Raw genomic sequence first — 15,978 nt, 5'->3', positions numbered from 1 at the left:
GCTTACATGCAAGTTTATTGTTACATTGCCACAGCTTACATGCAAGTTTATTGTTACATTGCCACAGCTTACATGCATGTTTGTGAACCTTTTTTTCACCCACCTCCTCGATCCCTACCTTTGGTAATACAACTGTATGGAGTCCAATGCTGTTGGTGCACAGGCATAGCTATTTGCTTTCATCAGGAAATAGTGGCTGCTAAGAACCAATTACTTGGGCATGTTGTAACAAAAGTTAGTTTGGGTGATTTTTGCCCTTTTGGCTGTACATCATATTTTAACTTGTATGTTGTTGTGGTGGGTTTGTTTTGCTAGAATTGGCTGCCCATAGCTGACCAACCAGATGACCCTAGTCAGACCTTTTTGTGTGTATTGCAACAAACACGGGTTAGTGTGCAAGAATGTAGCATGCCACGCCCCAGAGGGAGTCATGCTTTGCTAAGTTTTTTTTTTTTTTTTTAATGATAAGCTATTTTACTAATGATAAGCTACACCATGGCTACATACGTTCATTCAGTAGCTGAGCCTTTAGTGTTCTTTCTTTATACACGTACATTGTGTTTACCTTGGTCTCAGAAAGTTTAAAGACCCTATTTTCATTTCTCATGCTTTGTGATTTATATTAGTGAATTTGAATCCACTATCAGCTGACTTTAGTTTTGGTATAAAACATTGTGCTCAGTTTCACATTAAGGACTTGTGACTGGGTCACCAGGGTGTGAGCATCATGTCTGAATTCCAAGTCAGTGTTTTTATGGCTGGGTTTTCATGTGGTGACATATGCTTGCCTCTACTTGGTGTACATGTAGGATGTGTAGTGTATAGCCGCGCCTTAGTAAGTTTACATTTGTATTTCTTCATACCCCGGGTACGTTTCAGCCATGCCACTCCATTTTGTAGTGCCTTAATTCATATATGCTTATACATTGTTTTCTGTGTCATGCGGCAGGGAAACATTTTTGGGGTATAATTTGGGGGAAAGTTGTTGTGTGCTACAGGCTTTTTTAGCCCTCCAAATTCAACAGACGATTCGGCCTAGTTTTAACCCAAACTTAATTCTTGTAACATTGCTGCATGTACAGGAGATACACTGGAAGGAATTTGGGGTTCCTCTCCTGTTTATTCTGGTGAATTAAGTGTAAGGTTCAATGGTTTGGTCAAAATAGCGGCATTCATTGATTTTTAGTCCATACTGCCTCCCGTTTTTATTGAGATTTGGAAGTTTTTTTGTTAGCTGAATAAAAAGTCGCAAAGAAATTACCGTGACGACAACTGGAAACTTTTGAATCGTTACGAGTTCAAAAAGAATTGGCTTGTTCATTTTTCTTTTGGTAATTTATCTGGCCATTTTTTAAAATAAATCCACGACTGGCGAAATTCCAGAGGGTTCCATTACAGTGTTTGGTGGCAGCGGTGAGATTTATAAAAACACAAAAAACACAAAAAGAGTTCTTGCTATGACCTCAGGAGGATATGATGTCATTGACCAGTTGAGCCGTACATTACGAATGCTAGAAAAAGAACTAGATGAAGCGTTATCTGGACATGTTAGGCTGGAACGGGTTCCGCCCCTTTGCCCGTGGGAAATAGTCTAATATACTCCAGTCACATGTTCTTCCCCACAGGTAGATTCGGTGGTGCCCAAGGTAGAAATGCAGATGATAACAACAGAACATATTAGTGTTGATACGCCAGAGAATGACGTATCAACGCAAACATCTTGAGTTAGTTTTTCTCTGCCAGGCCAAACTCAAAGTTTGAGTGGGTGTGAACAGATTCCTGTACATCCTGTACACCAACTAATACTAATATAAGTGATACTCACAAGTTCACCCAGTTTGGTTGAACAATAAGTAACAAAACCTGTTGTCCAGCCTGACAATTATGATGGAAAACCACCATTTGAAGACTGACTTAGTCATATAGAATAGTAAGATTAATGGTTGGAACATTACACAGAAAACTAGATTTCTTGTTGTGAATTTTAGGGTGCCCAGCATTACAGGTTTATACATATTTGCCCTAGGCAATGAAACACAGTTACACCAAACTTGTACGTGCTCTCAAAGAACAATTTTGTCCTTGGGGACAAGTAGGTCTTTTCAGAGCTCAACTTAGAGTCCTAGAAAAGAGAGTCCATACAACAGCTTGCTAGTGGTATTCAAAGATTGGTTATGAAGGCTTTTCCTAGTGGCTCTAGTGAATTCTGGGAAGAGATGGCTAGGGATCAGTTCATAGAGACCCTTGACTTACATGTACCTGATGTAAGAACACAGGTTGGACGTGCAAAGCCCCAAAATTAAGGTGAAGCACTGACTTTGGCTCCAGAGGAGAAGCCATTCCTTCAACTGGAGTATAGTAAAGACCGTCTCCCTAAACAGTTTGTGGCCACTACTAATCCGCACACGGCTAATTCATTAACACAACGAAGCACCCAAGTGAAATCAAAATTAGAAAACAAGCTTAGAGCAATAGAACAGACATTAAGCGAGCTAAAAAGGGCACTAACACCCAACCCTAACCGCAACACTTCACGCAGTTTTCCTTTTCCTCGTTGGGAGTGTAAGCAAGTAGGACACAGAAGAGCACAGTGTCCCCTACTTGGTCAAGCGACTCAAAACATGCCCAGTATTGCCAGTCTCTTCGGATAAGGGAAACGACAGTGGACTGATAAAGAGGCCACTGCCCAGTCCCCAGTAAATTTTAAGGCCCAGTCTCCAGTCTCCTTTGTTCATGGTGATGTTCATGGTGTTAATGTGGAGTTTTTACTTGATACAGGCTCGTCAGTATTTATTTATTTATTATTTATTTATTTCTTGATCCATTCAGTAAGAAAAACTCACTGATCTCCCATGGATCCCAGCTAATAACAATCTACAGAAGTGCACTTAAGATAAAAGATTAAAAATTTACACAGTAAAACATTGCACAATCATTTAAAAAACACTAGATCCAAGCACACATAAACTACAAAATAGCATTTTTAAATAGGACGAAGAAAAATAAAGGGGAACAAAAATACACATCCATTAAAAACACTCAACCAAATACAAAATAAACAGATGAACCACAATAGAGTAATAACAAATGCCAGTAAAAATGAGATAAAAAATGTCAGTAAAAATGGGACTAACTGAGCTGTTTGAGTTGATTTTAAAATAGCTTGAGTTCTATTGGCTGCAGAGATTTCAGATTAAGCGGCAAGTTGTTCCAAGCCTTGGCACCCCTAAAATTAAACGTTCTACAAGTGTCACGACCGAGATTTGAACCCACACTCTGCTGAACAGAAGCACCAGAGCTTGAGTTTGGTGCTCTTATCCGCTCGGCCATGACACCCTACATTGGTCTCAACGATTTCAACTAGCTTGCTCTAGTCATCATCAGTAGACAAATATTCAAAATGTTAGGTACAATGTTGGAATCATAGACTCCTCCTGCCATAAGTATGCATTAATAAATTAGATAACCGTTTGTTGTACTTTTAAAAAAAATACACTGTCAATCCACATGTTTTGTGACTTGATGCAGGAAAACATGGTTATTAAAGGTAAAACCCTACCTGAAACGTTATCTGTATCTTACCCATGTGTGTCTGTCTGGATATCACATGAACTTGAATCACTTGATAGTTGAATGCCACTCTCTGGTGAAAATATATTGGCTGTACTTTTAGAGGTCTCTTTTGTTTCACACTGTACATTGTGGAAAAAAAATATATGCCTTTATAATCAATATGAAAGCCATTGTTAACTTTTTATAATAGTGAGACACCGAGTGTTTGTCCACAAGTATGATCACAATGGTATTCTGATAATGTTGATAACTACATGTATAGTGACAAAAGTTGCTTCTCTGATTTTGTTCAAATCACTTACATTTGACACGGTATAATAGCATTAACTACAATATATATTTCAAATATTTAAAACTTACCAAAACCACATTTACACACATCTAATTTGATGCAAGGAGTGCATTTTAAATTATACCAAATTTCTTCGACAAGAATCCAAAGTGTTTCACATTTGAAATTGAACCATTTTTCAAATTCGTGTAAAAAAAATTTGTTTGTTGGAAGTTCCTGTTTGGACTGAAATGAGAGGTCAATTTGGGTCAGGTAAGTAAATAATATCCAGAAGAGGGGACAACCTTGAAAAGGTCTTTGTGCAAGGATGTGTTGCAGGTAGTCGCACTTGGCCGTCAAAAACTTTGTTGGACAGACAGAATCGTTCTGCACTGGATAGACAGAAGTGGAACTCCATCATAACCAGGGTCACAAAGGGTCAGCCATGACTCATAGGACGACGACGACGACGAAGTAAATAAATATTAGTATGGCTAATGAGGCAAGAACATTGTCACAAACATTCAAAGCTTATATATAACTTGTTTTTTCTTCCCTTACACAAATGTGTCTTAAAGCAATCGCACAACATGGGTAAACAATATTGTCCAACGGCCCACACTTCGTGTATCACAACTTATATATAAAATAACAAACCTGTGAAAATTTAGGCTCAATCGGTCATCGGATTCGGGAGAAAATAGAGGAAAACCCACCCTTGTTTCCGCGCGTTTCGCCGTGTCATGACATGTGTTTAAAATAAATCAGTTATTCTCGATATCGAGAATTGATCATTGTTTTAATATTTTCTCAAAAAGTAAAGCAATTCATGGAATAATATTTCAAGGGAAGTCTTTCACCATACCTTCTGTAAACCCAGTAAGTTATTTGTAAATCTGTGAACTTTTAATTTTTGTTCTGTTCAGAAAGTGTATAATGGCTTTAAAGTGCATTAACAGTGACTATGAAATTCCAATTTAAATCCGCTTTCAAAACTAGTAGCTGATATAACATTGATAACATTAAAGTACTTACTGTTGAATTAATGAATCGACAAAATCCAACAAAAATCTATTTTTTGAAAAGCCTGTGTGCTGCAAATCTGAAAAGGCCAAGGTCACAATTGTTGCCACATGATGGCACTTACACGAATACAAACGACTGACTGTGTCTAACACCCAGACTCACACCACGTACACTGCAGACACACCATATTGAAGCATTATACGAGGTGATCACACACGCTTTGACCGCTGCCTACAGAATACACACATGTAGTTCACAAGCAAGCATGTCTAATATGGATAACTCTGGTGATGAAAATTGAGATAAAATCAGCGTACATGGAGTTTCTGAAGGGTTTAGTGACACATTTGCAGCCAACTTCATGAAACTTTACAATGGTGTAAGTCCACTAGCCCAACATTTATGGCGTAAGTTTGGGCCACTAATTTATGGTTCAAATCCATCAGTTTCACGAAAAGTTACGCCTCATTTCAAGTTGCTCAAATCTGAAAGTTGCGCTTTCGCACTCGATTTTGATGGCGTGGGTCAGTATTTTATTTTTGCAAGTTAATCAACTGCCCCGGCACAATGTGTTTTGCACTGGTAGGAGCCTGCGCTATCCTTTGGCAGCGACAAGGGTTCAGTGTTTCCCGAAAGACACTGCATTCTATTTTTCAACAGAAAATAAATGAAAAACACCTTCATCAGCCATTGGTTTACAATTAGGCCTGCGTTCTACTTTAAATTTAATACTCTAGTATTTTGGGGTTTATGATATATTTTTATTTTATTTATTTTATTTAGTTTAAGTAACTAATTTTTAAAGAATGTTTTGCTCCTGGTGGTTTTGTTTAGCTTAATTTTTTTTTTACATTTCTTGTGGTTTTTAAACTGCCGTTTCTATATTTTGTGTTGTTTTTTAAAATATTGTTTACTTCAGTGGTAAGGGCCGTGAGGCCTGGCAAGGGGCTACAACAATTCTCTTTTGTTATTGTACTATTATTAAATAAGTCTCACGTTTTTATGGGAAATAAACGGTTAAATTTGTCAAGATTTTGGGGGTTCATAAAAAAACCAGTGCAACCACAAAATACAACTTCAGTAAAAACTGTCGTCTTAAATAATTTATTTGCCAATCGTAGGTTCCGATCAACAGACCCTAATCCATTTCACAAATCAATCCTGAGTTTTTGTTTCTCCATTATAAACTTTATTTTACCTCCCAAGTCAAAACAGAATTAAAATTTGTATACACAAAAGACAAGTCAAATTAAATTAAATTAACTTTTTTAATGAACTTTCCCTTTCACCTATAAACATTCTTTTATTTATTGCTGCAACAAACAAATAAGTTGAACCCAACCAAAAATTTCACAGCAAATATTTATAAAAAAATGATCAAGAATTGTTTTATATCTACATGACGATATTATGTAAACTTAGCTTTCGGAGGATGAAATGTAATGGTTATCACAAAGTTTATCAAAAGAACAAGTTACCAAACTAATTTGAGAACATATTTTGATTTATTTAATTAAGTTGACAGGATTTGCAATGGTTAAAGAGAAATACTTGAAAGTAACAGTAAATGCGTGGATAAATTGGCAAACTTGCTTGAGATATTGGTACACATATTTTCAATTTTTTGATTTTCTAACCTATATTTGTCAAGTAATACAGGGAAACAAAAAAAATATTGGAGTTGTTTAAAATCACTGCACGTAATGATATTCTTTCAAAAAGATTTACAGAACCATTTAAATTGTTGGATAGGGTAACACTATTTAAAATATAACTCGATAAAAATGATATGTTCAACACATGTACTACTAATTGACCTATCGTTTGTTTTGAGTTATTTTTTAAAATAGAGTTACCAAGTTTTGTAATTTTTTGGCAAAAACATTAACCATCCTTTTATTAGTTTGGTGTTTAAACAATTTCAATAACTTTAATGTTACAAAGATGACCAATAAATGATTATTTAAATATAAATATTAAAATAATTATTTCCCCTTCACCCCTCATTAATAATAGTTTTCCTCTCCTCTGATATGATGAATGTCAAAACTCTTCCATAGAGTATTTTTGAGAAGAAAAACAGGCAAGAACCAAGAAGACACTGGTATCAAACCGACTTGAACATGTTTGGATACTTAAATATGTTTGGATACTAGTTTTCTGTGGGTCCCTCTCTTGCGTTTTTGAAGAAGAGCTCTATCTAAACAAAAAGAAAACAAAATAAAAACCAAACATGTTTTAAAAAGGTTATGATGTCTGATTGTGTTTCGTAAGTGAACTATGTTGTTGTCGTGAATAGTCTTGAACGACACAATTGGTTAACCAAGCAGGTAGTTGCAACTATTTTTGTAGTAGTCATAGCGACTTGGCGACACGAATAAGCAATCAATAGTTGCGACTATGACACTAGTTGCAGTAGTCTCCCAAACTGGCTTTATAATGTGAAGCTCTTTTTCTGGATATTGGCTTTGTTGCTTGATATTCTAACATGGGTGTAATGTTATGTCATGTTGTAAATATTTTGAAATAACTTATTGCAAAAACAAAGAAAGTACCTTTATTCTGTACAGGAAATCGTAGGAGAGAGGTGGGTACGAATCATGGACAACATTCAGGTTGATGGTCAGATTGAGGCGTCTTAAAGGGTTCTTGAAAGGGTCTTGGTCTTCAGAATCTGCATCCCAACAGCAATAATAGTTGGCCGGTTCTCAGGAAAACTTTCCCCACCCCTAATATATCAATGACAGAATCAATTTGTTAGTGTCACAAAGTGAATTGGTTTAGAGAAATTACTAGTTGTACATGTACAAAGTTAAAGCCATTGGACACTTTTGGAACAGAAACAATTTTAAAAGTTCACAGGTTTACAAATAACTTACAGGGTTTACAGAAGGAAATATTATTCCACGAAATACTTAACTTTTTGAGAAAACATTAAAACAACATCAATTATCAGTATCGAGATTTACGGTTTATTTTCAACACATGTCATGACATGGCGAAACGTGCGGAAACAAGGATGGGTTTTCCCGTTATTTTCTCCAGACTCCGATGATCGATTGATCCTTAAGTTTCACAGGTTTGTTATTTTATATATAAGTTGTGATACACGAATTGTGGGCCTTGGACAATACTGTTTACCAAAAGTGTTCAATTGCTTTAAGTTTAATAATAATCATAATAATAACCAATACTATATATAGCGCATTTCACAATAACCGTATTGTAGGATAATGCCTCCGCACTGTTGTTATAACGTCCTCAAGTGTTCATATTAAAGCACATGTAAACATGCTCATAAAGGCAGACATCTTGTCTCGAATACTCTCCAGTTATTCCCGAATATTACATGGTGGCAGCGGTTATCAAGACCCACATCTGACATGGAAAACGCCCCACGAACCCATTTACCCTTGCCAGGCAAGTTTGAAGGTGGAAACGGACCACACCAGAGTGAACTTTAGCAAAAATGGGTCAACAGATTCGAGCGCTATTGAATCGCCTCCAGCCTCAACATCAAAGGCGACCGGGAACAGGTGAGCACTCTGTTGTATTCTATGGGGGAATGTGCCGACGATATCATTGTGGCACTCAGTATTAAAGAGGAAACGGCCACATATGTTGAAGTTTAGGCAGCTCTCGATAAGCATTATGAAAGCAGACGCAACGTGATCGTCGAGAGGGCTCGATTTAATCGAAGTAAACAGCTGCCAAATGAATTAATCGACATATTTATCCAAGATCTGTTTAGACTGGCTGACAATTGTCAATATGGTGATCTTGAAGAAAGCCTCATCAGAGATAGAATCGTTGTGGGAGTACTAGATGATAAACTGTCTGACTCTCTTCAAACCAAAGCTGATCTCAATCTGACCAAAGCAGTCCAGATATGCCGCCAGTCTGCAGCTAGAAAGGATAGTCGTGACATAGTATGTGGTGACATGGCCACTTCTTCTAGCGTTGATCATGTTGCGAAACCTAAGGGACAGCCTCGCACCAAACAGTACACCCACGAACATGATTCAAAGTCACGCAGTTGTAGATGGTGTGGAAGAACAAGCCATCCCCGTCGTGACTGCCCAGCGAAAGATGCTGTATGTGACACCTGCTCAAAACCAGGACATTTCAAGCCAGTATGCTTAAGTGGAAATACATCCAAACGCAACACCACAAAGGTACATGAAGTCCAGGATTCTTTCGACGATGATTTACCATTCCTTGGTGAAGTCACAAGTAACAGCGACTACTGGAGTCCTTCAGGCCGATATTGCTTCAACTGCTCCAAACACTCCATCAAGTTCTTGGGCCACGTGATAGACACAGAAGGGATTCACGCAGATAAAGGCAAAACTACAGCCATCGCAGAATATCCTGTCCCATCCAACATCACTGAGCTTCAGAGATTCATGGGAATGGTCAACCAACTCGGCAAATTTGTCCCTGGTTTGGCAGAGATTAACAAGCCATTACGCCAGTTGCTCAGGAAAGACACAATCTGGTATTGGGGGGAAGCCCAGCAGAGTTCTTTTCAACGAGTGAAAGATCTACTTCTCTCATCTGCAGTCCTGGCTCACTATGAACCATCCCGTCCAACCTTTGTAGCCACGGATACTTCTTCATCTGGAATTGGCGCCGTTCTGCTTCAGACTCAAGACAATTGGAAACGTCACCCAATCTGCTACGCATCGCGTTCTCTATCTGACACGGAGAAGCGACATGCAGTCATCGAGAAGGAAGCATTAGCTGCAACCTGGGGTTGTGAAAAGTTCTCTGACTATGTCCTCGGTCTCCACTTCACTCTTGAGACAGACCACAAACCACTTGTGTCTCTCCTTCAGACAAAGGAACTTTCCAAGATGCCCCCATGTATTCTTTGGTTCCGTCTTCGATTGATGAGATTTAGTCCGACTGTTGAGTATGTTCCCGGCAAGCTCCAGACTACTGCTGATGCACTATCCCGTGCTCCTGTTGGTACACCAGATGAAACCGACACAGCTCTGATATCCAAAATAGAGAATTTCTGTAATCACGTTTTGACTTCACTACCAGCAACTTCGCAACGTCTACTCGAAATAGCTGCAGCACAGAAATCAGACGAGGAATGCACACAGATAAAGGAGTTCTGCATTGGCGGTTGGCCCGTATACATGCCACACACTCCACACTACTGCGCCAGTACTGGGAAAACCGAAGTCATCTCTCTATCCTCGATGATCTTCTTCTGTATGATGATCGCATTGTTATCCCACGATCCATGAGATTGGATATACTTGATCGTATCCATCAAGGCCATCTTGGTATCACTAAATGCCGAGCCCGAGCACGCACATCTGTTTGGTGGCCTGGTCTCTCCAAGAGTATTGAAGACATGATCTCCAAATGTGTGACCTGTGCAAAGCATCGACCAGAACAGCGTGAACCTCTTATGCCAGCATCATTCCCGTCACGCCCCTGGGAAAGACTGGGAGCGGATTTGTTTGAGTATCGGGGGAAAATCTACCTCATCGTCATTGACTACTATTCACGCTGGATAGAAATAAAGTCTCTCTCATCTGTCCAAACCTCAGCTGCTGTGATCCAAGCCTTGAAGGAAATCTTTGCAGTACACGGAATCCCAGATGTGATTATGTCCGACAATGGGCCACAATTTAGCTCAGCCTCATTCCTCCAGTTTGCAAAGACGTATGGATTCATCCACACAACTAGTTCCCCACGGAACCCACAGGCAAATGGGGAAGCCGAGAGAGCAGTTCGCACGATCAAAGGGCTGCTTAAGAAGAACACAGACCCGTACCTCGCCCTTCTGATGTATCGCTCATCCCTACTTCAAAATGGCCTGTCCCCAAGCGAACTATTGATGGGCAGGAAACTAAAGACAACCCTGCCTATCCTTCCATCAAATCTACATCCGAAAGCTCAACAGGACCAGACGATCAGACAGAAAGAAGAAGCGTAACGCACAAAGCAACAGCACAACTTCAATCTTCGTCACCGTGCTACGACTCTACCAACACTACACCCTGGTGACTCAGTTTGGATCCGAGACCAGAACCGCCAAGAGACCATCCTCGCTAAATCATCCCAGCCATCTTGGCACAGTTCGCCGAAATCGATCAGCTCTCGTCCCCACACCAGACCACACCCCTCAAACACCCGACCCAGATGCACTACTGTCTCCAGCCTCTGATGTAACAACGCAGACAGTACTTCCTACTCCAATGCAGCAGTTTCCTCCATCCACTTCTCCAGAGTGGAGTTGTCCCCACCATCGAGTACTCCACCACCAGCGGTGATGACGACCCAATCAGGACATTTAGTGAAGCCGCCTAACCGCCTTGATTTATAAACAAAACAAAAAACGTTCCCAAAAAAGCAAATAGCTGCATTAAAAACATTGCAGGCTAAAAAATTGAGAGTTGGGAAGTTGTTGCTCTCTCTGCATAAAAATCATGCAGAATTTTTTGAAGTTGTTATTCCAGTTGTCTTGTTTGCTAAAAATTCTAGTTACTGTTTTGGTTTTTAAAATTATTAAAGTTGTTTAAGCGTTAACATTCGTACATGATTCATGGACTCTAGAGATCTTTTCATGGACACTCTTGGATTTGTTGAAAAATTTTTGGGATTAAAGTACACCAATCTGTACTTGGGGGGAGATGTAGAATAATGACTCCGCACTATTGTTATTGCGCCCTCAAGTGTTCATATTATTAGCACATGTTAACATGCTCATAAAGGCAGACATCTTGTCTTGAATACTCTCCAGTTATTCCCGAATATTACACGTATCAATGCGCTTTACATTAGTGCCCTGGTCATAGGGCCTATAACATCCCTTTTAATGTTTCTCAGCTCCCTTGGGAGTATACAACTGGGCAACAGTTTATATCGCTCCAAAGGCTTTTTCATTCACAATATCAACTTCTACCCTCGCAGGTACCCATTTATTCCGTGAAGAGAAGCAATTATAGTAAAGTATCTTGCTCAAGGACACAAGTGTCACGACCGGGATTTGAACCCACACTCCGGTGACTGCACCAGAACTTGAATTCGATGCTCTTAACCACTCGTTTAAGAGTAACATCATTTTGGTTTTTATGGCCAATGGGCCTGTAAAGTTCGTAGACTTCATTTTAAAGAATGGGAGTTACGTAAAGTTAATAGAATCCTCTGTGATTGGCTGTATTAATATGGGGCCAGTAGTGCTTCTGTTTCATTATGCACCCCTTTGGTAACAATACATTGGAGTCACAGGGTACACCTTTTCGCGGGTTTCATAAATTTGTTGGGAGCAAATATTATTTGAGTGGGCACTTGCGACTTGAGATATCTGAGGAGAGGACGGTGTGTTTGTCAGCCTCGATATTTTAGAGCCAGTTATTGAGAACTGAGCAGTTTCCAGATTAAGTTCTATAGAGGTATATATTGAATGAGCAAATGAGTGCTCCTAGAGCGTCAAGTACGGCATAAGTAATATTATGTCAACTGATCATTAAAAGCAGTTTCGTTGGCGTACTACTCTAGGCCAGGATCGAAAGAACGACAAAATATGATTATTTACAGCTGTAAGTAATCATATTTTGTTGTGTTTAATAATTTAATTTGAGAAAGTATTTGTTTGATTTAGAAATTGAGATCAAGTAGTTTGGAGTTTGTGTTTAAAGAAGAATTTCCTTTAAAACAACTAAGTGGAGCTTTTATTTTTGTAATATTGTCAAAATGATAAGTGTTCAAACATTAAGATGTCGCCCATTGGTATTAGTTTTTGTATATAATATTGCAGAGGAATAAGGTGTTATTATGTGTTCTTTCCAGGGTCCCAATTTTGGAGAGGAAACCCCCAAATTACCCATGAAGGGAGAACCGCACATGGGAGAAGAGAGAGGGAGAGAGGGATGTAGAGAGATGGGAAGGAAGAAATGAAAGAGTTGATATAGACTACAGCGAGACGGGAATGACTTGGTGTTCAGCGGGCCTGATTCCGACACCCCAGGCACCGCACCCCAAGCAAACTAAATGGGTGGAGCCTCCTTCTTTCATTCGTAAATGAATTTGTGGACAATGCGTTTGATTTTACCCTCTCTTGTGTGTGTGTGTGAAACTATCTACCAAAGGTTGTGTCCCGTTTTGGCTTATCTCAAATTCCGGGATGTGACAGTTAGGCTGGGAGAAAAATCTCCACCAAATACTTTCAGAATTGATAGCAATGGGAATGGAAAATGCAGTGCGCTTTTATTAAAGCAACAGACTAATGATTTGAGATTGTTGATTATTACTCACATCCAACCAGTATTTCTGGTTCATACAAATCTCTGAGTTGCTCACTGTATTCATCTTCCACTTGTTGAATACCTGTTTAACGTTTAAAATGAGAACAAATCAATGGACAACTAACGATTAAGAACCAAATTTTCAGAGGGCCAACAACAACAACACATTTTAATATATGGCTGTTTGGGTTATTGGAAACTTTGTGGTTATCTGTCTTACTTAATTAGGTAACACAACATAAAGATATTTGTTTTGTACACTTACAAAATGGAAGTTCACAGCTTAAATGACATCCAATCCGATAAACAACTACTGCATCTCACTAAAATTTATCATACATGGTTCTTTCTACATATGATCGACCACCCCCATCCCCCCCCCTCTCAAAAAATGAAGAAGAAATAAATGAATAAATAAAATAAAATAAAATAAAATAAAATACAAATAAATAAAAACTTAAATGAAATGAAAAAATACTTCCCACGATATTAAAAACGAAATAAGCATTAAGTGTACATACCCTTGCTCACTTTCTCTCTCTCTGGGTCTCTTCCTCTGGAACCAAGACAAATTCGTTTCATATAATCCACGATTTTGACCACGCAATCATCACAAAAGTGTGCCTAGCAAATTATAGGCCTATGATGAACTTGTAAATCAGAAGTCGGAGCGTGTGTTGTTTATGAGTCAAACCCATGCTCGCTGTGGCCCGTTCTTTGAAAAAAGTCAACCAAAATACGTCCACATTTTTCGCCTTATGAGCATCCACCCAAGATGACACACGATACTGACATTTTGTACCATTTACACTTAACTTTGATGGCCAAATTGTACAATAACAACTCAATCCAGCATTAAAAGTAGAAGGAATATTGCATAAAACGACTGCAGCGTGTGTGTGTCGAGTGAACTCCGAACACTGTGACAGTGCATTGTACTACAATGACTGCAGCGTGTGTCGAGTGAACTCCGAACACTGTGACAGTGCATTGTGTACTACAATGACTGCAGCGTGTGTCGAGTGAACTCCGAACACTGTGACAGTGCATTGTACTCCCCCAAATCTAGGTGATTTGGGAGTCCGCGAAGGGACGATACTTACCTGTTAAACCTACAATTTGCATATTTCTCTTAGCCTTAGGCTTCCACGCTAGAATTTTATACCACAATAGGGCGCCCTCCATCGTCCGCCCCTGCCCACGGCCAACTCGTCCTCTTTTTCTCTAGAACTTAGTAAGGCGAGCCACTGTGGGGAAGGAGGGAGGGAGGGTTTAACAGGTAAGTATCGTCCCTTCGCGGACTCCCAAATCACCTAGATTTGGGGGAGTCCACTTCAGGGGACTCCCTTACCTGTTAAACCTACAATTTGCATAGACTAGCCCCGAAAAATGGATGGTGGGCTTCAGAGCGAGCCTATTCAAAAAACCGCGTCTCGGGAAACCTAAAACTTAATGTCCCTTCGCGTTGTCCCATACCAAAAGGTATGAATAAAAAACTAAAGAACTCACCAGAAAGCTTATTCTTTCTTGATCCAGAGGTAATGCCCCCATCACTCCAGGGTAGAACCTTCCTTGGATGCTCCTATTGAGAGGGCTGTACGGCCCGTCCTTCCTTCTGCTTGGAGAACATCCCGCAGGTAGCAGGATGTGAATGTTGATGGTATTTTCCAGGCTGCTGCTTGCAAAATGTCCTGAATGGGGACACCTTTAAAGTAGGCCCATGATGTCGTCATGGCTCTGGTGTCATGGGCATTGACCCGAATGTCCGGTACCTTTGGCCAGTCTTTGATAGATGCCTGGATAGCTGTAACTATCCACCGGGAAATGGAGTCTGCAGAGACTGCTTTGTGTGGTTTATTTGTTGAAATAAACAGTTGGGTGGTGTCTCCTCTCAAGGGTTTTGTTTGAGCCAGGTACCACTTGAGTGCTCGAACTGGGCACCACAGTTTATCTTGTGGGACCGAGGAAAAACTTTTAAGGTCCGGCACGAAAATTGGTGGAGGAAGGAAGGAAGGAGATTGATTCTTCGTTAAAAACCCCTGACGAGGCACCAGTCTTACTCCACTTGGCTCCCATCTAATGTGCCCTGGTTCAACTGAAAGGGCATGGAGCTCACTTCTTCGTCTAGCTGTGGCTGTAGCCAACAGGAAAACTGTTTTGACTGATAGGTCCAATAAGGGGGCATTCGCCAATGGTTCATATGGCGGTTCCGCCAGGACCTTAAGAACTTGTGCAAGATCCCAGGATGGAACCAGCTTCCTAGATGGAGGCCTTTCAACATACATCCCCCGCAGGAGCTGAGCCAGGCTAGCGTTATTGGACACAGTAGATCCATCTGCGAACCCTTTATGGACAGCCGCTATAGCTGATCTATAGCCCCGAATAGTGGATATCGTCAAATCCTTATGAAACAGGTACATAAAGAAATCTCCAACCACTGCTAGAGGCGTTGTGCATGGATCATAAGTGTGTTCTTCGCACCACCTATGATAATGTCGTAATCGGCTGTCGTAAGTCCTACGGGTAGACAGTCTGCGGCCTTGGGCTGCCAATGAGGCAGCGTCTGCTGAAAGGCCCGCTGATCGCAGTGATTGCTTGACAGCATCCAAGATGTTAGGTGGAGGGACTCTACCCCTGGTTGCGGGATCAGGGACCGTGGTTGACGCAGTAGGTCTGATCGCACCGGTAGAATTATCGGCGGCTTGCACAAGAGGCGAACTATTTTCTGAAACCAAGGCTGGCGTGGCCAAAATGGTGCGATGAGGATGATTCTGCACTCTTCCGCCTCGATCTTTGTCAGTACCCTTGGTAGAAGCGAGATCGGGGGAAACGCGTATGCTA

General features: G+C 40.2%; 1 protein-coding gene across 1 annotated transcript in view; it reads right to left on the bottom strand.

The window, feature by feature from the left end:
* Positions 1 to 15,978, bottom strand: part of LOC117288623 — a 102,173-nt gene that overhangs the window by 21,078 nt on the left and 65,117 nt on the right. The window contains exon 8 of the mRNA XM_033769545.1: positions 3,583 to 3,692. Coding sequence (XP_033625436.1) covers positions 3,583 to 3,692 — 110 coding nt within the window. The remainder of the gene's footprint in view (positions 1 to 3,582; positions 3,693 to 15,978) is intronic.

Source organism: Asterias rubens, chromosome 3, assembly GCF_902459465.1.
Source record: "Asterias rubens chromosome 3, eAstRub1.3, whole genome shotgun sequence".
NCBI classification, from domain to species: Eukaryota; Metazoa; Echinodermata; class Asteroidea; order Forcipulatida; family Asteriidae; genus Asterias; species Asterias rubens.
Note: the sequence above shows the minus strand (reverse complement) of the source record. Positions and strands in the feature narration are given on the sequence as shown.